Genomic DNA, 24,240 nt, shown 5'->3' with positions numbered 1-24,240 from the left:
TGTGCAACGGAGGCGCACAGCTGGGCACGCGGCAGCGCCAGTGCGTCTGCCACGACTATGACATCACTCCTCTGGAATGCGCACACGGGCGAGGCGGGCGCGGCGGTGGCTTCGAGTGGCTCTCATTTTGAGCCGTGCTCATTATGCGTGCTCGTTATGCGGAGTGCGCGGCGCCGTGCTCATTATGCAAAGCTCTGCTGCCACTGCCGCGCGCTACACATAATGAGCACGGCTCATTATGAGGGCCACGCAAATCTGCTCAATTTCGGCCAGTGTAGCCAACGCTACAAAAAACCTGCAAATTTACTTTTTCTCTACATTATTTCTTTGGAAACAAGACCAAACCACTGGGAAGCATTTTTGAGGAAAACAACTCGACAGTCGAGGGCTAGGCGTAGTAAGACATGCTCAAACGCAACTGCGTGGACGGACCTTCGCTTTACAGTGAATAAAAGTTGAGTTAGGTTTGCACCGCAGGATGGTACGGGCATTCCAAGCGTCGATCTGGCAGCAATAGGTGCAGTAAAGACTTCTAAAACGAGTCGTTGCAGGTTTATGGGGGCAGGAATACAAAGAAACGAAAAATATAGACGTTGAATGCCACGACACAGAGCGTTGGCTGCGAAACAATTGCACGTGCGAGTCCCCGGCTGGCTCGACTGCCTGCTCCCTTCTCCCCGGCTGATTCACCCTTTGGGAAAGATATTCCTCGCAGCACCCGCCCCAGCCTAATCGTCCTCGGGCAAACCACAGTTTGTTGCATAGTGCTCGGGGTTGTTCGAGGCGATGCCCTCACCTGGATGGCGGTGCGGGCAGTGCGCACGAAGGTCCACAGGGAGAAGCCTAGCAGCTCGTAGCGGATGGCGCCCCCGCTGTAAGTCTCGGTGCAGCGGGTGTTGACCACAGAGCCCCCTGGGGTGGAAATAGACGGGCGGATCTCTCGAGAGGGTGTCGAAGCCCCAAACTCAACATCCCTGGCACGAATAGCTATCTTTTATGATGAACGGGACAATGCACTGACTTTCCGGTTTTGAAAAAACGCGGGAATGGGTTCTTTTTCTTTCACTGTGGTGGTGCTTTTTGCTCTTTCACTGTGGGGTCACTTTTTTGTGGTTTTTTTTTGTTTTCTTCGAAGGAGAAGTTATGCAAGGTCCAAAAAGGTCATCTCACTGTCCCCGAGGCTCATTGATGGTTGGCTCACGCACATTGTTTCCTTTTTTGCTATATGATAGGCCTCAATCTCCCTATAGACAACAGAGTTTGGTGTTTGTACAAAACATTTGTGGCTGAACCATGGTTCACAGCTGCAGTCCCGGCAATGCATTGCAAAATGGGAGTATGCTCCACCTTTTAAATGAACTGTGATGTTTGTGAAGTTGCCGGGACTGCAGATGTGAATCATGGTTCAGAGACACAAATATTTTGTACAAACACCAAACTAAGATGTCTAGGGAAATTATCAAAACCTACCATATAGAAAAAAAAAAACAAATAAACTGTGCATGAGCCAATTATTAGTGAACCTCAGGGACAGTTAAATGGCTTTCTCAACCTTTGATAACTTCTCCTTCGAAGAAAACAAAAAAGCAACCCCTCAGTGAAAAAAAAAAAAAAAAAAAAAAAAAGAAGCGACACCACAAAGAAAGTGAAAGAAGACCTCATACCTGCGTGTTTTCCAAATAAGAAAGTTGATAGTCAGCACCTTGTCCTGTATGCGTTTTTCATCATGAACGTTTACCAACTAGCCCAACTGTCCATTCTTGTTAGCCATCTTTATTCACTTGGCTCCTGCAGCACCAGTACGGAAATATAGCAGGGGACAAAAAACTAAAAAAAAAGAATTCGTCAGCATTTTTGGCACAAACTGTTAGAGTCCTGGTTCTGCACTAACTAATTTTGTGTATATGATTTTCGCAACAAGAATTCTGGTAATAGCAGTGCCTTATGCACCACATGTGCCTTATGCCCCACATGCAAGTTCTTGCACCGAAACTCCAAAGGTCACCAAGCTAGCAAATTTTTCATATTGCAGCTTTCATAATGAAGACTGCGGGGCGAATGAAATTTTTCGTAGTACAGGTAACTTCTTTCGTTGTACAGTCAAATGCCTTTATAACGAACGCCTCTACAGTCGCCGACAGATTTTTTACAGACGCCGATAATTCAGACTCGTTCAATATTTGGGACCTAAAAAAGAAGAGTGACCCACCCGATAGAAATAGTGCACATTCACGACGAATGTTTCAAACAGTTTTAAGTCCGAAAGTTTCATCTTTCGGACAAAATCGTCGCGAGCGACCGGCGGGGAAAAGCCATAGAGAAGCCGCCATTTTAGATTCTATGTTGGCTGCACATGGATTGGCTTGGTTTGGTTTGGCAGTGCTACCCGAGTACTGCTAAGCCCTACCACTCGATGCTTTGCTACGACTTTTTTTTCTCTAGCTGCGCATCTATTATCATTGTTAGCATTTTGCACTTCGTTCATTCGCCATTGTGCAGTCGTGGACTTGCGCCACTCATCTCGTCTCCGTGAATTGTGTTTTCGGACTACACTGGCTAGGATGTCGTGGCCCCGTCTGCTCTTCGGCCGCCGCAAAGTGTCGCTAAGAATTGCGAAAAGTACTCGACCATAACGCTAGGAAAGAAGGCAGCGAATGTAAAGCTAATACAAAATGGCCGCACCCAAGCGGAGGCGTAACCTGAAACAAGGCACTATTGACGGCTTTTTTTAAAAGCCTGCTTAGACATAACAAAGGAAAGTTTTTTCCTTTGCTGATATTTTGGACTGCACCACTATTCGGACGTTTTTTTATACCTGCAAGGTTAAAAAAAATCGGTCGGTGACTGTACTACGAAAACGCCCGTTTAACAATGCAAAAATAAAGTCCCGGCCAATCTCCCGTGTGTTCAATGCGTTTCCCTGACTACAACAATGAATTCCTGTTCAACGAATATTTCTGGTTAACAAAACAATTCCGCGGCCCCACAAAGCAAAAATGATCGGTATTACAAATTTTCTAGGTTAAAAGTAATCGATTTTGCATAAATTGCTGCTTTAAAGTGACACGAGCAGAGAACAGAAATACTTCTCCACAGTAAGCCTGTTAGATTGCAGGTATCTCGGCCGAAATTCGAACCCGCCTCCCAAAGATCCGTATACCAACACCTTGCCACCGAGGCGGCAACAGCCTACCTACACTCGAACGACAAATGCGCACAGACGGCGTGGGTGGCTCCTAACTCCGGCGATTTTTGGCACAGCTCTAATGGCACCTACTAAGCAGAATCAGGTGTCCCATGCTAATCCCACAGCCATCCCGCGGTGGACGCAACCTCCCAAATTAGCCTCATCTATGTCCCGTGGGAGTTGCGTGGGATGTTTCCGGGACCCGCGTGGGATGTTTCCGTCCCATTGTTCCCTGTCCCATTTGGGATGTCAAAGGCAAATTTCAAGGACAAGTTTTGGGCGGCCCTGGGACATACTTGACATTCCGGGGAAACTGCCACGGAAAAATCCCCGAAATACATTTGCACCGCCTGGGAAGGGTGCACCCACCGGCGCTCTCCAAGGCAAAGTCGGCCTGGCCCGTCTTGTCGGCGTCGTACAAGCGCAGGGCGTCCCGGACGATGCGCAGCGTCTCGTCATGGTCCGACGTCGCCGCCACCCGCCGCTCCGGGACTTCTCGCGGCAGGGTGGCCAGGCGCCTGGCCTCCGCCGCAGCCTCTCTGGCAGCCGCCACCTCTTTCCCCAGGAGTGCCACGCTCTCCTCCAGGAGGGCCTCCCGCTTCAGGAGGTCCTCGGTCAGCCCCGCCGAGTGCCGCAGGGCCTTGGCGTCCCCCAGGACCTGCAGGAACCTCCAGTGAGTCCCCGCCGGGCCCGTGCTCCCAGTCCGGCAGCCGTTCGGCCCGGTAAAGTGCCGGACTGAATCCCCATTGGGAAGGTTCAAGTCGCGGCCGATGTGCAAAAATATGACGGAGGCTTATTGCAAAAAAGGTGCCACGTAACCGAAATTTCGGTTGCGTATCGGAAGTTCCCCACGGGTTCGGCTTTGGTCACCGCAAGAGTGAGATCCAAGTCGCCTTTTGCGGAGCGGGCCAAGATAGCATCCGTAGATGGTTCGTCTGCTAACTTGAGCGAAGGATTCGGTTCGTTCTGTACAAAGCGTCATTCGTGGACTGCAATAAAACGAGGAAACACTCTACAACGTCTGCTCAAAGACCGGAAAAAGATTGATTGCCTGCTACAAACCGAGCGCGGGCTGAAGTTTTTTCACGTTGAAAGCCATTGACAACCCACACTTCGTTTGAGGTTGTTAGAGTTTTGTTGCTGTACACAAGCCGACACTGACAAATGGTTGAAGGAATACTAAGAACAAGCACAGCAGAGGCCACAAAACCTTTCTCCCTATTTGCAGGTTGACAAGATGTTCTCACCAGAATATTGCTCGATTGGGAACTCACCAGTGGGTTCCCCCAATGGTCGAAATTAATTCTTGCTCCTCCGCTCGAGTGTGCCAGATGCCTTATCGTTAATTTAACACACAAACCCTCAGAATTTTTTTAAAAACTATTTTGGCAGTATCTGGTTTGTTTCGTGCATGGAATGTTTTGGGCATTACACTACACTGTTTTCACTAGAAAATTGGAAGATTCCGGGCTATTGTTACCTTAGAAAGGAGGACGTGCAAAAATGAGATTTCTGTGGGAGACGCGACCCTCGACTCTCAATCCTCTTTGCAGCGCATCTCTCGCCGTCGGAAATTTCCATTTTCCCTTTCGAATGACGACGGATTTTTAAAACCTCCACGAATGCCATCTTTGCGGCAGCCGTTGGTAGTCGCATCAGAAAATCTTGCCAAAGCTCTTTCTCAAAAGCTTCGTCCACCCATGCGTCGAAAACAATTCCAAAGAGACAACGTGCGATGCCGCAGGAGCAGACGGCAATCGGCTGCAGAAATCTTGACAAGAAAGACGGGCGAACACAGGTGTCGCCGTCATCACTGCATCCCAGCCCCTTGCTGCCGAAGCTTCCGTGGACAGTCTAGCAGGGGCGGCCTACGACACCTGTCGTGTCCACCTCTACCGTTGACCTAGCCCCGGGATCACGGCACGGGATGGCACGGCACGACGCAAGTGCGGCGGCGTCGGGCGGGAATCAAAGGACCACGACTGAGGACTCGCTCCGGCCACAGTGACCTCACCTCGTCCAGCTTGACCAGGATGCGGGAGTCCACGGTCCCGGCCAGGGCGTCCTTGCAGGATTCGCATGGATCCCTTGCCAGCAACAGGCGTGCCCTGCGGCACGAATTCCCTCAGCAACCGCTGCCCCACCTTGTTGGTCCCCCCCCTCCCCCGAGACAAGCTTCCTTACGTGGCTTCCTGGTCCTCCAGGCGGCGTTTGAGCCCTTCGAGGTCTTCCAGCGTGCCCTGCGAGGTAGTGAACGCGGCTCACATCTCGGCACGCGAGATGCCGGAGCGTTATCGAAGGTAGGAAGCTCGAGCTGTACCCCGTCTCACTAAAACCGTGCAGTACAGCCAAAGCTACACGGGCGAGAGCATAAGCCAACCTTTTCAAAAGAAAGGCTGGGATTCCCCCTTTCCCTCCTCTCGAACAGGGCGGGATACACTCTCCCCTGTAGCTTTGGCTGTAGTGCCAATTTTTGTGAGACGTAGTATAGAGTTGGGACAACCGGAACTCGTCCCTACCGGTCTTGTTAGTGTAGCGCAAATATTCAAATGGTGGTTTCGAATAACACGCTATTCAATATTCGCTTCGAAACGAACTGCGATACTTTTCGAAGCGTTAATCGCGGCGGGTTAGCACTGTTAAGTGTGCTTCTCATGGAGCACCTGTGCACTGCAGGGAAGCAATACCTGTGGAGCTCGTTGGCTCGGAGGGTATTGCATCTCTGCAGTGCACAGGTGCTCGGTGAGAAGCGAAGGCTTTCTCACTTTTTATGCTTGGACACTTCCTTATTATTCGTAACGGGCCGTTTAGGCCCGCTTCAAACAAGGCAACTTTCCCAGCAATTTCGGTGCTGCCGGTGAGTTGTTTCCTAGCTTTCCCTAGTGCGATACGTATTGCTTGGACCGCGTCCGGCTAGAAAAAAGCGAGCAACTCTGAGCAATTCGAAGATGTTTGAACCGGCAGCAGCCAATCGGGGATGCAATATTTTTACGTTACACCCCGCGCCGGTGATGATGACAACTGAAGACTAGGTTCTGGTTTGAAATTGATTGTTTTGGGGAATAAACCGTTTCAGAAAGATGAGTTTCTATTCTCAATGCCATTTAAAGGTATAAAAAGATGTTCATAGCACGTAACCGTGTGTTTAAATAGTGCAAGAAAAATACAATTCAATTGTGACAATGGCAAATTGTAGCAATTGGTTGCTGCGTGTGAACACGGACAGCCCGTGTTGCTGGTGTTGCGACGTCAAGTTGCTGGGAGAAATCGCTCCATCTGAAGCGGGAGTTATAAATCCCCTGGATTAGCATATCTGCAACAAGTTTGTTCTTTAGGTGCCAAAATTCTTAAATATAGCTACACTATAAAATTAACTCAGCTTGGAAGTGGACAAGTGGAAGGTTTAGAAGAACCATCACGACTCCAGCTGAATTTTTGTTTAAGCATGGACAGTCACAGTGCCCAATAGTGAAAGACTTTGAGAAACTGATCAATATTCAATTCACAAAGATTTGGCCAAAACCGCTGCTATTCACTTCAAACTCAAAATCCATGATTTGCATACGACTACCGTAATATCAAGAGATAGCCCACCTGAAAAGGATAGAAAATCGGATCAAAATAAGGGGCAAGCTAACATTCGGTGTGCCACCAAAAAAAGTTGAGAAAATACTAGTTTTAGACATTGCGACCCTCAAAACTTGCGAACCAAAGACGCCGTCGTTCCTGGTTAGCAATGCTCACTTATCTCCCGCCGTAGTTAAGCAACAACGCTTTTGCAGAGGTCATCATTGGCCAGGACTCTGAAATTACACTAAAAATAAGCTATCTTTTGACATTAAAAATGAAAAAAAAAAAAAGAAAATCGTGCTAAAAATAAGGGGCGGGCTGTCTTTCGGTGGCGGAGCATCTCAGGATATTACGGTAGAACTTCTTACCCAGACTGTGTCAACAAGAGAAACAAATGTTTACCTCATGCCCCGTGTCACTAAAGGCCACCTTGTTGCAGTTTCGCCGGGCAAGCGAGTTCAACAAACACAACCAAACGATTGCCTCGACGATTTGCACAAGTTTGATGAAAGGTCCTCTAAAATAAAAGAACACTTCTTTTTTTTTTTTTTTTTTTTTTTTTGATGGGGAATGGAGGACAGCTTGAAGACAGCTAGGGTAGCCACCCAGACAAACTGCTATTCTCCGTTCACCTTTGAGCCCCCGTGGCAGCAAGGGCCGTCGCACGAGGGTGTGGCTTCTGAAATGTGCTTTCACAGAACTAGCGCTCGTGCTAGAAAGGCACGTCTCGAAAAGCGGGGAGTGCGGGCCAGCCCGTACTTGTCGCCTATGCTGCCCAGTCGGTTCAGAGGTAACACCGCCAAGTTTCTTCGCAGTTGGGTTAGATCTGCCGGGTACCTGCGGGTACCTGCGTGTGTGGTACCTGCGTGTGTGCACGGTCCTGCTGGGACCACTTGTCTTCCAGGTGGTGGATGCGTTGTTCCAGCACTGACCGGACCGTGTCCTCCAGGCGGTCATCAGACAAGCAAGGGTTTGGGGCCCGTTCCCGCGGGGACCAGACGGGGAAGGTCGGCAGGAATGCGGCCAGGCCTTGCAGGGCCGCCCAGCCGGTCGACCCCGCCTGCAACCGTCGAACGAGCCAGTTCTAAGACAGATTCTTAGCCGGCTTGGACAAACGATACCACGGAGGAGAAAGTCACAGACGCTCTGCCGGCTTCCGAAGGTGGCACTGGCCGCTCCTAGCGCAAACGGACGATTCCCCATCTCCTCCAGACTTACATTTCATGAACGAGTCATAGTGGTAGTGTCACAAGAGTGAGAGGGCAAGACAGGAACCATTAAACCATTTAAAAAACAGAGTGCCCCCACCTCACCATGATGCATTACGGCAATCCGACTTATAGAGCACGAAGTATGGCGCATACTATAGAGCTACTGACCCACGTAGACATCTTTTTTTGATCAGTTCGAGTTTTACCTTTTACCTCTCTATGCAGATTAAAAACTGTCCAAACAGTTAATACAATAATAGGATCCAACGGCACACTTCCTTTAAGTTTATTTAAATCTCCGACACGACATACGAGGACTCCAACAAATACACAATTAAATTTACTGCCACGGCGCAGTACATACAGGCCCACAAATAAAGCCGCCGAGGGGGCGCGCATGGGATTTTTCGAAGTGGTTCATTCTCGGCAGGAGGTTTTGCCGACTTCCGCTAGGTTTCTTGCGCCCCGTATTAGAAGGAAACGTCTGCCTGGAAATTTGGGCAGACGTCCGAGCCCCTAGAAAGCTAAAGCAACGTTTTCAGCCAACCGCGTTTAGGTAGCCTTCAATGTTTGAAACAAAGAAAGGAAGCTACAAGTCTGGCGGCGCCACTTACCCAGGAGAAGCCCTGCTCGACAGAAGTCACCGGGACCCCCCACGACGGCCAAGAGAGAGGTGGTGCGACGGCTGCGGGCAAAAATGAACTGTTGTCACCACGACCGACGTTGCGTGCAACCTAGCATCCTACCACGTCAGGCCCATTTCAGAAGAGGCAATTTTTCCCCAGCCTCTCTACGTCGCAACTCTGGCAACACAATCTCTCTGCGTTCACATGCGGCAACTGCAACATTCTGCAATCATCATAATTGAAATTGCAAAATTCTATCACCATTTAGTTGTAGAATTATGCGTTAATAATGTGTTTTCATACTCTTAAATGACTTTAAGGATGCTAACTGACCTTCCTGCAACTATTTTGCTGCAAAAACAATTAATTTAGAATTGGGACCAAGTTAAATGCCGTCCTCAGTTATCGTGATAACCGCATCTCCGGTTGGCTGCTGATGCTGCTTCAAATGTCTCCAGGTTGTTGGAGTTGCTTGCCTGGTTCAAGACTGACCCCGCAATTTGTGGTGCAGCGGGAGGATCTAAGAAACAGCTTGCCGGCAATCCTGAAATAGCTGGAAAAATTGCCCCGTCTGAAGCGGGCCCACCACAATCGCACGCTAGGCTGCTTGCGAAATCCTTCCCTCCCCGCACGCTACAATCGAATATTCTGCAGTCATGCGAGGCGCCGACTGTAGAGCTTTCGGGAGGGAACGACATTTAGTTTCATTCCGACATCGTGCAATAAGAAATATTTGACACTCCTAGGGCTTGCGATCACAAACTGTACTCCGTTTCGACAGTCGCAAACCTCCAAGCTTAGATGTCCCGTTTTACGGCGAAGAAGCGTGCAGTGTAAGGACGTGCAACTGCGTGCGTATATAATTTAGGGGTTCTATGAGCCTTCTGCACAATAAGACTGCATGAGATTGCAGACACCTTGGCTGGGATTGCTAGCACACTTGTGCGCATTCCGCAAATTATGTTGTTACTGCCAAGCACGCTTGCTGGCGCCGCCTGCAGGTGTCGCCAGAAAAAAAAACTCTTTGGGGTAGCTTGTATGGTCTTGGCTGTACCAGGTCTAGTTATGACTATTCGCGTCTCCAGCTCGCTGCTCGCCCTCTGGCGGCGTAAACAGGAGGCGCTCTAGCAAGGGTTCTCCGGTTCTGCTCGGCGGACGTGGCGAAACTGTTTGCAATCGTGGCTCGCAAGCAGCCAATGAAACGCGCCACAGCAAACATGCATACAAGCAAGTAGGCGTTCCTTCTAACTGGAAAGGCTGAGACTGGCAAAACGACGGCATGTAAAAATTAAAATTGTAGAGCCCTTCCACTTTACATGAAGACGGAGGACCAGCGAAGCTGTTTATTTTACGACGTCTAGGACGATTCCTAGAGGATGACACCTAGGACGACCTCTACGACGACCTCGAGAATGACTTCGAGGACGCCTAGGACGACCTCGGGCAACTTCTAGGACGAGCTCGAGGACGAACTCGAGGATGACGTAAAGACTTTTAGGACGACCTTGAGGACGACGCCTAGAGATGATAGCAAGGGATCAGGACCTCACTATATAATAATGCCAAGGAAGGCTGACTCATGCTGGTTACCCCCTCTTTATATTTTTATCTATTCATACTTGCCACGACCAATGGGGAGTTTTCTGTCAACATTCGCGGATGCATTTCTTCCCAGATCCTAGCGCATAACAGCTTCGATGTAAAAATGAAATGTTCTGGTGAATTTTGTAAATAAAAAAGAAGCAAACAACGGAATCCGCTTTTTGTTTTTCTTGCTGTCCACGAGGATTGGCGGCGGGGCTTGAAGTTTTGCCGATTATCAAAAGTCACGACTGATAGCACCTAATGCTTTACCAACAGTTAGCATCATTTTACATAGACTTGTTATACCGGCTAGAAAGCTTCCTTGATTTTAGACTACTTTTACTTTATAACTAGTTAACTAAAAATGCTACACTTGGCACCGCTAATAATAATTTGGCCACCTTTGGATTGTCGCATTTGTTTGCATGTTTGAAATTAGATCATAAGCAAGAAATTATATTAGGGCTTGAAAATCCCTACATAAAGATATCTTAATTTTATTACTATTAATACACATTGTAATAACATAGGCTACCAATAAATGACACAATCACAAAAATAGGCGATGTAACCAAATTAGTCTTTACAGGAAGGCCTAATATTTTTAGCATATGAAGAACTCGAACATGGTTATCAAGATATTCATAAACACAAGATGCAATATACAGTCCTCTGCATCAAGCATTTCCTAAGCAAAAAGAAAAAAAAACATTCTAAAGTGCCTGGATTGGACACGTATGCCAAAAAACAATTTTTCCGGAAACAATTTTTTGTTTAATTAATTACACTGCAGGTCATCCCGAGTTCCGGGTGAAACCAAAGTTAATGTCGATATTGAAACACTAAAGCCAAAACTGAAGTTAGTTTCGGTTTCATTCCCGAATTAAAATGTGTCTCCCGACGCAAATATCCCGCCAAACTTCATCATCGCTTTCAGGATAAAGGGGTAACAAGCATGCTAACACCCCAGCTTCCTCGTGCAAGCCAGAATAATTTATGATGCTCGGTGAGGCCAGCACACCAGACAGGCTCGGCGACTGTCGTACCAGCACGCATCTCCGACCCTCACTCTATCCACCATATTGAAAGACAAGTGGCGTCGCCTAAAGATAGCAGAAGTCGCAAATACCACCGACTGTGCCACACACCGCTCGCTAGAACTAGCAGAATTTGGTGCCTCCGTCCACACCAACCTTTCCTAACCAGTTTAACAAACTCTGAGGTGGCATTACGTCGTAATTGAAACGTGGCATTCTAGATGACGTGAAAGAAAACTGCATCGCTTTCTCCGATAAAAACAATGAAAGGAATCTGTCCTTTAGGGCGGAATGGAGACTCTCCTATCGCAGGGCAGCACCGATTGTCACACTGAGGCGGTGGGGAAAACTCCGTGCCTGGGCCCGTTTGCTCGAAGCGCTAACCGCGGCTAAAGTTAGCCGCAGTACCTAGGAGAGGGATTTTGAAATCTCGTGACTGGCTCGGTAGGGATGCGGTTCGAGCAAACGGGCCCTGGATGCCAACGTCTGATCATCAAACGAGCGTTCCATGCCACAAAGCAACCATAATCCGCTCATTGCCGCTTCCGCGCCGCAAGACACGTCCAACTGTTTTTAAATCCACAGGCACCGGGTAAATCCCTGTCTAGGTGGCGCGAGTCACTGCCCGACTTAAAAAGGGCATCGTCTGTATGCATCCATCCATCCATGTGGCACTTCCGAGGTCACTTACGTGCACAGGCCCAGAGAAGCAGCGGCAGCAGCAAGGCCAGCACCCATCTTCTTCGCGCCCGGGACACCCTGGGCCGCATAGTAATATGTAATGAAACGATAATACCGACAACTTGGGAACACGGCGAGGGTGAAGGTTGTTACGTATCCCTGTCCCCGACGAGACCCACCTGGAGAGCAGCCAGGTGTCCGCGACGAAGAGCCAGCAGGCAGCCAGGTACATGTACCGCGTCACGCTGCCTGCGAGACAAGTCGGGTCACTCGGGAAGGGAACGGGGGGTGCACCCCAACGTCTACACAGTCGTCCAAGACGGCGACGCCGGCATAATAAAGAATCCGCGGCTTGCCGCCGTACTTCCGCGGAGCGGAGCTGCTTCCAAGTTCTGAGCGACGTAACGACATTCGGTTTACTCCTTTCAAATAATGTTTCAATTTCCTTTCGAGCAAAAAATTGGTGTCTCCGTGGTGTGGCAGGAATGGGCAATAAAATAGGTGCTAGAATTCGTTAGAATTTCGATGCAGTATCCCTTTTTAAGGCTAGTTCGGGAATGAAGCTTCTGGAGGCGACGTGACACCACCAGAGGTGAATCTGGAGGAAACTTCCGGTTTGGAAGGACACCGACACCCCCCCCCCCCCCCCCCCCCCCCCCCTTCCGACAATGACCAAAAGCGAACAAAAATGAAAGACGCCATTGGACGGAAAGAAGACCCTTGGGCACCCTTGGGGGTCGCTCCTGCCGACCGCGACCCCTACTTCCAGCTTTACTCGGGATTTTTTCGTTGGGCTCAGTTAAGCCGGTACGCTGCCTCCTCTCCCCCCTACCCCCTTAAGGGAGGACACTACCCAAAAGGGTCACTTTTCAAACCTTTGGCTTAATACGAATGGAATTTACAGTATATACTGGCAGTTGTGAGGCAGAATGCAGTGCAAAGTTTCATCACAATTCATCTGCATGCATAAATTGTGAAATAAAGTATTGTGGTTTTTATCAGGAACACACCGACATTGTTTAGAAAAACTATCAATAGAAAACTAATGTAACATCCAACATTTTTCTCCCCTAGATATGCAGCAGAATGCCTGGAGAGTGGAGAAGTAAAAACAGTTTCCATAAAGTAATTTATGTTATGCTGACATCGCGCTGAATATTCAAATAGATTTCTTACCTTTCATGTTGTCGACAAAATGTAAAAATATTTTATAAAAGGCATCTAGAAAGTAAAAAAAAGCAATGCCAGAACTCCATTGCCCATACAATGAGTAAGCTTTGCTTTTGTACCATTACCAAATGACAGTTTTCTTAAAGTGATAATTATGCAAAAAAGTGGAACGGAAAAAAATGTGTTCAAAGTGCTCGAACCTCTACCTTTTCTTTAGCATCGGCCGATTTGTAAAAAAAATAACTATGCGACGTAAACAACTGAAACTTTCTGCGAATTATTTTTCCACATATATTTTTTGGGGTAGCGAAGATCAGCCCTTAAAACCTCTTAAAATTTCTTGGGACGAGAGAACACGCCGGAGTCGTTCATTGGGTAGCCACCGAACGCTCAGCCCGTCTGCACACTTCTCGCTTTCCTGGCGCGTCGCTTTTTCTTTTTCGGCTCTGAACACTTCAGACGATGGAGCCCGGTTCACGAACCAACGACCTAAGAGCATCGCCACCAGACCGCTCCTCCGACCAGCGCTTTCAGCGTCCCTCCCCGAACGTCGAAGGCGGTCCCAAAGCGGCAACAGACGACGTCAGAGAAGCACTCCGTCCTCTCCGATCAGCACAACACTACCGCCACAGTTTATTTCCTTTGTTTTTAGCTCTCACTTTGAAATTGAGTAATTGAGGTGCCGTAGCCCCGTAGTCGTCCGAGAATCCTAAGCCCAACTCACTCGAAAAATTTTCGACGCGCCGCCAGAGGTTTTGTGTGGCAAAGGAAAACGGTGGGGAAGCGACCGGCAGGGCGTCCGCGTCCCACTGGACATGTCGAGCCTCCGTGGTCTCGCTCGTGACCACGTAGATCTTCCGCTTGCCCGGCCTTGCTTCGAGTGCCATCCTCCCCCATCGGGCGTCGGTGGTCGTCATGGAACGTGCTTCTGCGTGCACAGAGTTCGTGCCCCAACACTTCGACCTCCGACGTTTCGTTGGGTGTCAGGGCCTGCTGAGCGGCGCGGTGCCTTTCTGTCCCGTTTGTGGCAAGCCCGTACCTCCCGAGGACGCGAGTCCGTGATCGAAACGGCACTACTTTAGGAAGTTTAACATTGCTTCCTCCAAGTTGCAATGCCTATACGTATACCCTCGACAATTGGCCACTCATTACTGCCTACGAGTAGAATTACCTCGACGCTTTCCTGTCTTCAACTTTACGCTGGGTCGAACGAGTATCACAGATTTCCAAGCTGTCGTACTTGAGAGACTCTAGAGCCTGCATTTTAGCTTAACGTTCGATTTGCACGCGTTCGTGCCAGTAGCTTAGTTGGCATTGCATGCCACGTAAGAAATCAAATATATACAGTCTAAGCTCGTTATAACAGACCTTGATTTTGACCAAGATTTCATTCTGTTGTAAGAGGAGTATGTTCTATGCAGATACGGAGTTGAGTCAATAGTATGTTGAGGAAAACCAACCGAACTTCACAAATCACTATGTTATATCCAAATATCTCTTGTAACGAGCTTAGACTGTACGTAGAATCACAACAAAGGGATCATGTTTGCAAAACTGGGGAAATCTGCTGCGGAACAAATTGCTTCTCCAAAACAAGCCTGGGATTGCAAAAATCAACCAATGACTCTCGTTGTTGTGTTATAATGGTTATGTGCCACTGAGCTCGTAGTGTTTTTGAGTACCCCGCCTAAGTAGATTTATACTGTAATCAAGTAGCGAAACAAGGAGCCTCACTGTTGTCATTACAAGCATCGTAACCAAGCAAAAGTTTCAACAACATCATTGCGCTCGAACTGTTCCTAGTTTCTGCGAAATTATTTGTTTTTCATTCTCCCTTAACGAGTCATGGCACAGCAGATATTTTAATAAATACATAAACGAACCCTCGAGCCTCTGACAGTGGTACACAATCTAGAACAAAATACTTGCCAAAATCACTGCGCAGATTGTTGTCGAAATGCGAAGGCATTTCGCATCGTCTTGTACCGCATCAACTTTTCTTTTTCAAAACACTTGGGAACTGCCGTAGAAAATATAAGAACATTTGTTTGCCAAGGTCTACAAAGTCGTTTACTTCCTGCGACCAACCAAGGACTTTTGTTTGCAGCATTACTGCAATTTTCATCTTTCCTTCTTACTAGAGGGATATTAAAACATTACACGTATCTCCAACATAGCAAGAGCCTTGGTAACTGTATTTGCCATCCAGAACCTAATAGAATACATCATACACATGTTGGCTGCGTTAGTCCCCGTATGCGTAACTGAAGTGGGTAGGTAACAGATGTGCGCTGCCCGCTTTGTTGGTTACAGCGTGCAGACGGCACGAAAAAGATGAAACGTCTGCTCAGAAATGCTACCGCACTTAAAAAGGTTACGAGTGCAGTGGAGACAAAAGCAGCTAGCTCTAGGTCTACCCACTACTAATCATTCCGTCCAGAGCTCGGCGTTCCGACGTCCCTCCATGCTCTAGTCTCCTCCTCTTCCTCGGTTTCTCGACGTTTGGCGGAATGCAGCTGCCGAGACGGAACTACGACCAAGGTGACCCACCGTTCCACTGCTCCACTTGCTCCTCGCTTTCCGAGTACTCCTTGTCACGTACCCACTGCGAGCGGGATGAGGAGGCCCAGCCGTTTTGGTGCCAGCTGCGAGAAAAAGGACGTCGGTGACGATCCAAGCATCAGCAGTGGCGCTTTCTTCAATGCTGCGCTTGTCAGAACTCGCACCGACTCGGATAAAGGGAATGCCAAAGTGGACGGAGCTAAACATTTGAGGGCTTTACTTGCCAAACCAAAGACGGGCATCTGGCACGCCCCAGCGGAGAACTGAGGATTAATTTCGACCACCTGGGGATCTTTTGACGTGCAACCGAAAGGTCAGCTACACGGCGTCTTCTTCGCAGTAAGCCTCCGTCAGATTGCGGGCACCTCGGCCAGGATTATGATGCAAGTTGGTGCCGAGCTCATTTCACAACTTTGTCAATTTCCGTCGAGATGGGAAATTTCCGGATGCTCGCCGGAACATTGAGGTATGAATGGACCCAAAGCGTGTACCGTCGAAATAATGAGCAATTAACGAGGAATGCAAAATGATGAAAAATTCTCTTGAATTTTCGTGCGACGCCAGCCAAGCTTTGAAAACGGTAGAATACCTGTCGTCAATTGTGGCGGCGGTTGGACCCCTCTAGAGTGAGGTGTGGCGTCCTCCGTGCATTTTGGGCTTAGGCAGTGAACATTGAAAGCTGGTCCTACACCGGTTACGATGAGTGGCAGTATAAAGCGTTCCGGTCAACGACCTACATGCTGGAGATGTCTTTGAGAGAAGGGGCCAAAAGTGCAGCGAAGAGACCTAGAGCATACAATAGCGTGGCCTTTTTAGAAAATATGGTGCAACCACTTAACGAAATCACGAGTTTCATTTAACAAGGACGTGCGCTACACTCTCAGTTCAAATGCATACATGATCCAATACATGGCATCAACACGTTTCTGCCATGTCCCTAAAACTATGTCATACATCCTTGCTTAGGCCACGGTACTCAAGGGTCAAAATACGAACAAAAAAGCGTTATAGTTTCTAAACTTATATCCACATAAATTCTCGAATCTGGTAAGCAAGCAAGTTCTGAACATCATTATGTCGCCGACATCCCACTTCGAACGCCGTCACTTCACCAATGCCAACAAACTCTAAGAAAAAAAACACAATTCCCTTCGCTTCATGGAAACGCGGCGTACGGAACCAACGGACGCAGCTTCGGCACTGACAGCCCCCGCCATGCAACCACCACCCGCAACATTCGTACGAGCGAGACGCCCAGAGGAAAAGGTGCGCTACGAGGAACGACACTTCACGAGAACAAAGGACGTGTACAGGGTGAGGGCGTAATGACCAGCACGATTGGCACATTTTGCAAAAGATTTAAATGCCAAGTCATACATGTCTGAGACAAGGCACGTAAACGTAATTTCGTAAAAAGCTATGTCTAACTTTTAGGGCTCAACTCAGAGGTGGTCAAATATTAGAAGTTAAGCAAAAACGGCGGCCATGTATTTTTTACGTCCTATACCAGCGTGTTTGTCGTCCGCGCACCAGTTTGACAGCTCGCTTTTGGGTGGCTCGCCGAATGCAAAAACGCCGAGTACGCCTGGTAGAGACCGGCGACGAGCAGGATAATCACGATAAGTAATAATCTGAACGAAATATATAAACGACGACCGCCCGGGAGCAAGCTTGCGAACCAGTGTGCAGACGACAAACACTCGGTATAGGACATGGAAAATGCACGTCCACAGTCTTTGCACTCTTTTTTGTATTTCACCAGCTCCGAATTAAGCTCTAAAAAAAAAAAAAATACACATAAAACTTTTGTGAAACAATGTTCACGCGCCCAGTTTCAGGCATCTATGGTTAGAACTAGAATTTTGCAAGGAGTGCCAAATCTGCTTATCCTTGTACTCCTTTCAAGGTCGAGCGTGTTGGCGAACAGAGTCGCCGACAGAATGAGAATGACAGGGCGTCTTTTTCGAGGCGGGATAACCGACACTTCCCTTTTCAATTCTCACCCTCTCAGTGGACATAGACCAAAAAAACCGAAAGAGGAAGATACAGAAGACACAGGCCTTCGACTGGCAACAAAGACGTTCACTCCTTGCTGCAAGTTGAAAGCCTGTGTAGTCTGTACCGTCCCATGTGTCTGTGCACCTCGTCTCAAATGAATCTTGCCCCAACCCGTGACGGGAACGTTTCTTTTACGAGACCTCACGCCGGTCTGCCCCGGCGCAAGAGACAACCTTTGATGTGCGGCGCTTACCCATGCTGTCGGAGGCGGTCGGTCGAGGACTCCGACATGTGGTTTTCCGTCGCTTGATGGTCCTCGAATCGCGCCGTCTCCTGCAGGCTGGTCGCCCTGTCAGTTCTTTGCCGGCCTTCAAACTGCACCGTACTCTGCAGGCTGGTCGCTCTGTCCGTACTTTGCTGGTCTTCGAAATGCACAGTCTTCTGCAGGCTGGTTGTGCTTTCTGTTTTCAGGATGCCCTGCTGTGTGGCGAGAGAAGGCAGTGCCTTTAAAAGGGCTTTTAACTCATTGCATATATACTACTTATATTTTTCAAAAATCACACCGAGTCACTATTTGAAATAGGTCATTTTCACGAAAATTATAAGTAACATTCGTTTTGCTTCCAGACGTTGTTTGTTGCTCTCGCTATTGATTCCTGGCTGTCTGATGCACACATTCAGTGTTCATAATTTTAGAATGGATTGCCGACTTTATAAAGTTTCCGATTCATTGAAGCCGTTGTGGGAAATGGTAGACCGTCCATTGCTTTGAAATAAAAGTTTCCGCATTCGTCCATCGGCTAAAACGGACTGCCACCTTGAAGCCACGTCGCCTTTCCCTATGCTTGTGGACATCCATTTCTTTTTCTCATGGGAAAATAGAGCCCTCTCTCAGTAAAACTCTGCAACAAAAAAACAGATAGCTCGAAGAAGGCAAAACAACGACGGCAGTGCTGCCGTCTGCCGTGGAATGCACCCAATGGGCTCCAAAACACGACCCAAGTGCGGTTGGTAGTCAAGGCATCGAGGGCACAGCGAAAGAAAAGAAAGCTGCCTGAACAGCGCCGCCTCACCACGCCACAAGTGTGTGGCATGCTTGCTCGTCTTTCTGGCAAACGCCACGAGATGCGCAACACGAAAGTTGCTCAAGAAAACCGTCCTTATTCACGCGCTCGTTTTCGAGGCGGTGCGGCACATGATCGCACCTGAGCGAACGTTCCCAAGGCGATGGTGCCCCTGCCTGCAGATGTGCGAAGCCCGACCGGACTTTTGCACCCTGCCGCAATGCAACCAGACTTGTGCAATCCACCAAAACCGGCGCGTTACGCCGGCAGTTTGCTGTGAGCAAACCGACATGCGCATGTGGAATGCAATGCGCAAAATTGACGTCGCCACCTTCCAAAGTTTACCAGGTTCGGATTCTTTTCGTCACGCCTGGGAAAGTTTCTTAAGGGGGACGAATCGAACAAAGCACCAGAGCAGCGCCGCCGACTTTAGCCGTCACGTAATCGGAAACGCTCGGAGAATGAAATAGACTGACATGGGCTCGGAGAAGGCACCGTGGAGAATGTTTGCCAGGTGTGTCTTTCCTCTCGCAAAACCGCACGTGGATACGTCGAAAGGATGAGACCACTGAAAACACCGTCCACGCTCGAGACCTAGGAGTCGTATTATTTTGGAACGTTTGAAATGTAACGTTAAGGATACTAAAACTTGAAATAAAATTACCTACAATTATCAGATTTTTTTAAAACTTTCTTTTTATTATTGTTTTGGTTTTTCATGGACGAGTGCCACTTCTGGAACTTTCGGCGACAAAGTTGACTAGGGCGGAAGACGCCCAAGTTTCCGGACCAGTCAGTAGTTAACGAAGGACGGTGATAAATTGCATTATAAATAGGGTTCCGTGTTTTCGGTAAATACATATTAACCCCGAAAATGAACCCCCGAGCCGGTTTTATCAAAGTCGGGCGAGAACCGAGAAACCCCAAATCGGAGCTTTCCTTGAACAAGAAAAAAGAACAAATGTCACGGGAAGCAAAAAAATTTGTTTTTCGTTGCACCGAGCCCAAGCACAGCCCCCAATGAACTGTCCGCGAGATTTCTCTTATCTCGTCTCATTCTCATATCTGTGCGGGGACGTTTCCCAGGCGTTCGGGTCATGCCTGCTTTTCGTGAAATTTGGGGAATTCCATGCTCATGTCCTACTTGTTTCAACATAAGGACTCATCCTCGCGCCTGCCACTGCTCACGAGAGTGTGCCTTAGAACCTCTTAAAATCTCTTACGACTAGAGCACACACTGGCGCTGTCTATCAAGTGGCCACGGAACACCGTCAGTTTCCATACATTTCCCAATTTTATATTTCCTCACCAAAGCGTAGCCGTCCGAGAATTTTAAGAAACGTTTGTTCGCCGCTTCTCATTTGTAAATAGTGAACTCCTGATGAAGAAGCCAGATCAGTTTCGAAACGTCGAGCCCCCGAGTCCTGAGGGCGTGGTTGGTGATTTCATTTTCATGGCCTTGAGTTAGCCACCCATCGGAATAAAGCTCAACCGTTGTCGAGGCTTTGGCGGCTGTTCGATTTCTGTTGTCACACCCTGCTAGACAAGCTGTCACCGAGCAGGACGCCGAATATGGCAGCGTCCCGCAGCAAAAGGCAAAATGAAGCATGGCCGAACCAACTGGGTGAATGTACAAAGCGATTAGTTTGCGGGCGCTTAATAAGTCTGCAAAATGAACAATGATAAGCATTTTTTTTTTTTTTATATCACTGAGCACTATTGTTGTTGGAGTCTACTCAGCGATCACTCGCCGACCAGGTGCGGAGCGACGACAGAAATCAAACGGGTGCTGAAATGCCGCTCGTGCGTGCAATAGCCTCGACAACAGCTCAGCCTTCTTCCATTAGACGGCACCAGAGGCCTTCGGAGCCACGCACTCACCTGAGCTTTTTCGTGCCATCCACGACCTTACATTAGATGCCACCAATAGCGCAAAACCTTCACTCTAGTAAAACGCTGTTCCGGGGTCAGACCACAGATGGCGCCAGCGTGCCAGTGTGTGGAGAGGAGGAAGAGACGGCCGAGCGCTTGATACTTTACTGCAAGGGGCTTCACCCTCTAGTAGCTGAGAAGGCGACTAATTTAACAAATGCACTGGGATTTAGAGACAGTGAGAGAAAAATAGACATTGGGAAGGGGGAGATGACCGAGAAGAGATTATCCGACTAGTGGCATAGGCTGAGGAAAAAACAAATATTTTCTTATTCACTTCCAGGCAACCTATAGGGCGGAAGGTGTGGGCACCCGTTTGCATAGATGCGCCTCCGTCGTACAAATCATACATAGCTTTTAAGAATAAACCATGAGATATATAACTCCATGTTAAATGAATGGTAAGAAAAAAACAAAGAAACATTGGCTAAGTGGTGCAAGCTGCCGCCAGATTCAGAGGGTTCAGCCGCGTCCATCCAACAATCGTTCTCCCGTCACGAGCGATCGCAAGAACTCGATCGCAAGCAAACGACACCAAAACTTGATATCGAATAACAGAGTTTAGAAAGAAAAACTCAGAAAACCCCCTCTCCAAATTCCCATTAAACTATACCCCGAAAACAGGGAATCCCAATTATAAATGGAGACTGTCGTAACATACCTATTGGCAATCTCGATGCACGGGCTTACCTGCCTGGCTGCCCAATGCTCCGGTCTGCCAATCCGAAGACCAATGGGGGTCGAGTGCGAGGTCGGAGCGAAGTCGATGAGGCGGTACTGCGCCAAACCGTCCGAGTTGCCACTGCCGACCCGCTCCAGCACCCTCCTGAAGGAACCCCGCGGGATCTCCAGTTGAGAAACACGCACGCATGCACATACAAACGCACGCACGCGCGCGCACGCACACACACTAAAAAAAAAACTGCTAGTCTCTTTAGTGTATCCCAAATGCCCTCCAAACTTCACTCGACGTCCTGATGTCACCTGACCTTACCTAACATGAGATCAGGTTACGTCACCACACCACAGTGTCACGTGACCGACAGGAAAGCAGGATGTCACAGTGTTGCACGATGTCACTGTGTCAAGCGATGTCACGCACCGCGACATGCGCAATATCATGTCGCCACCCAATTTCAAGTGAAATAAGGTCGCGCGACACCATAACATTATGTTGGCAACGTCTCAAATGTGGGTGCAAAGGCAGTAAGACCTAACCCTACTTACGCTATGCATTAAAAAAAAAGTCAGCAGTGCTGGTAGGCACGTAGCCAGGGGTGGGGGGGGCCATGCGGCCCCGGCCACCCCCCTCCAAATGTTCCATTTTGTTGGGATGTCCTCTGCCCCCTCCCCCTCATACAGCATTTTGTCAAAAATGCTCGGAGGCACAAGGAGCAGATCTGCTTCTGGCAACTGGGTACCTTGCATGCCTGCAACGATGGGAGCTGAAAGGTGTGCAACTGCTAGAACCAGGAAGCTCAGAGATGAACAAGGGCCCACTGTCGAAAATCTCAAGATGCAATGGTAAGCAGACCCATTACTCGAAGCTTTTGTCCACGACTGCCATGGTCCTTCTGGCACTTAAAGAGAGGGATATACTGTTTGTGGGAACTCGCTGACAGCTAGAGTCGGTAGAAGCGATTAATGACCCTTTCATTCACTACAATCATCTGACTGCAGTGCTGTGTGGGGACTAACACATGGTAGCTCCAAGAATCCACAGCGCGCAACGGTCGCTGGTGCAAACGGCAGAGATGCCGGCTCAGATAAGACGAGATTCAATTATCCAACTCCCGCCACTGTGGCAATGTCCCAGCGTGGCGCCCGTTAGAGACCCGGGCAAATGAGACGAGGCTTTCTTTGGGAGCACCACAAGTGCACGGGAAATATGCCGCAAGCGACGGGTACGAAATGTAAACAGTCGCGCGTCGCGACAAGTTTGAGTGAAAGCCGATATTCAGTCACCGCAAGCTTCGAGTCGTTACAAGCCGCTCTATCGAGGCTCGCGTTCGTGGATGTAAATGGAAATTTTCTCACCGACCTGTCACTGCGACTAAAGATGCAACTGGCAGACCTCTTCGCAAAGAATGAGAAGCCGAAAATTGCGAGCAGCACGTGCGTCAACAGCTGGCAAAATTAAATAGAGCAACGCTGCTGCGCGCGCAGCCAACTGAAGCAGCCCCATCGAGCGGACGCAGTCGGCTCGTCGGTTGTCGGACTCACCTCGACGAAGCGAGCGCCGTGTGCTCGTCGCACCGGCAACCATCTTTGCACCGACTCCGCAGCAGCATCCCAGAAGCCATCGTCGATTCAGGGAGGTTAAAGGGCTTCCATGCTCACAGGCCAGCTGGCCAAAAGCGCCGAGACCGCAGCGTGTAGGCCTAGGCCGCCTCCGCCAACGCTCGAACGTCCCTCACTCAGCGCGTGCCGACGCGTGTGACGACAGCCGCCCAAGATACGCGCTCCTCCGTCGCTTCGCCATCGCCCGAAACGGAAGTTATAAATAATTGGCGATGCGTTTCCACGGCGTCAGCTGGGCCACACCTCCACGGACGAGCTGAGCGGGGTAGAAATGAAAGAGGGCGTCCGGACTTCCGCGTCCGAAAACCGAAAGTTCCGCTCGTCGGTTCAGACCGTTCGGACAACTTGGCGCGGCTCCCAGGAAACGGGCAAGAGTGAGTCGGGGCGTGCCAGCAGGCGTGCTGTTGCGAGTGTGTACAAACATTGCGCCATGTGGAAAGAAGGCGGCGCCTTTTTATATCTGCTTTATATTTACTTTTGGTCTTGCGATGCCGTCGAGCCGCTCTCACCGGAACGCAGATGGAAGCAAAAAGTGAACCAGCAGAAGAGTTGCTGGTTGCCTATGGCAACTGGCTTTGGATTTTGCTACTTTCTCAGTGCAGCCACGATCGATTAGTAATTAGAAAAGTTTATGCCAACGTTACGCTTATGCTTAGGAGTAAGAAAACCGAAAAACGACATTTTAACAATAAAGCGATGGTTAACTAATTAAAATATTCACAAAATATTACTAATGAATATTACAAAAACAAACAGTACCTAGCTGTTTTGAATCGACAATATAAAGTTTCGGTTTCGGTCATTGCTTTTCTGTTGCCTTCTAAATTCCACACGAAAGCTCAATTTTGGATTCTTGATAAAAGGGTTTCATCGCACATAATAGAGTTCTTATCTAAAATTGCTGTTTCCAGTATTTAGGTACATAAAAAAATAACATTTTGAGTATAGTGCTTGGGGCCTGTAAGTCCAACTCTCATCAAAAAACGATTCCCAGTTTCACCCCTAGTTTTACGACACAAATTATAAACTTTGCAATACATTCTTTACAAGAAACCATAAGTCACTTAATCGGCTTTTTTGCAAGCAACGGTGCTTTCAAGTTTCAATTATATTTTATTCCGCAAGAGCGACATGGACAATTTATGTAGCATTGTTGAAAATATTTTTGAATTATTTAACCAAACAATTATAAAGAGGGGGAAAAAAAATCTCCCCCTCAAGGTGCTTGAAGATAACGTAAGAAGGCAGGCGACCTGGTTAATGTTAAACATTTTTAAAACCCAAGACGGAGGCTACAAAAAGGGGAAAAGCACGAGA

The 24,240-nt window shown here is 48.6% G+C and overlaps 1 protein-coding gene across 2 annotated transcripts in view; it reads right to left on the bottom strand.

The window, feature by feature from the left end:
• The window catches only part of LOC8050878, a 28,618-nt gene extending 5,270 nt beyond the window's left edge, over positions 1 to 23,348 (bottom strand). Inside the window, exons 1-13 of one of the 2 annotated variants that reach the window (XM_042294441.1) lie at positions 22,846 to 23,348; positions 21,313 to 21,448; positions 17,880 to 18,103; positions 15,617 to 15,711; positions 13,791 to 13,994; positions 12,076 to 12,145; positions 11,907 to 11,974; positions 8,583 to 8,653; positions 7,620 to 7,817; positions 5,372 to 5,427; positions 5,202 to 5,295; positions 3,557 to 3,845; positions 797 to 912 (exon numbers count right to left, since the gene is read on the bottom strand). In XM_042294441.1, the coding sequence (XP_042150375.1) occupies positions 797 to 912; positions 3,557 to 3,845; positions 5,202 to 5,295; positions 5,372 to 5,427; positions 7,620 to 7,817; positions 8,583 to 8,653; positions 11,907 to 11,974; positions 12,076 to 12,145; positions 13,791 to 13,994; positions 15,617 to 15,711; positions 17,880 to 18,103; positions 21,313 to 21,448; positions 22,846 to 22,925 (1,701 nt within the window). In that variant the 5' untranslated portion in view covers positions 22,926 to 23,348. Of the gene's footprint in view, positions 1 to 796; positions 913 to 3,556; positions 3,846 to 5,201; positions 5,296 to 5,371; positions 5,428 to 7,619; positions 7,818 to 8,582; positions 8,654 to 11,906; positions 11,975 to 12,075; positions 12,146 to 13,790; positions 13,995 to 15,616; positions 15,712 to 17,879; positions 18,107 to 21,312; positions 21,449 to 22,845 lie in introns of both variants that reach the window. The other variant, XM_029987406.4, reaches the window with a different exon arrangement.
• Positions 23,349 to 24,240: the final 892 nt, after the last annotated feature.

The sequence above is a fragment of the Ixodes scapularis genome, unplaced genomic scaffold (genome assembly GCF_016920785.2).
Source record: "Ixodes scapularis isolate PalLabHiFi unplaced genomic scaffold, ASM1692078v2 PGA_scaffold6__148_contigs__length_123643588, whole genome shotgun sequence".
Classification (NCBI taxonomy): Eukaryota; Metazoa; Arthropoda; class Arachnida; order Ixodida; family Ixodidae; genus Ixodes; species Ixodes scapularis.
The sequence above is the reverse complement of the archived record's forward strand: the minus strand, read 5'-3'. Positions and strand labels throughout refer to the sequence as shown.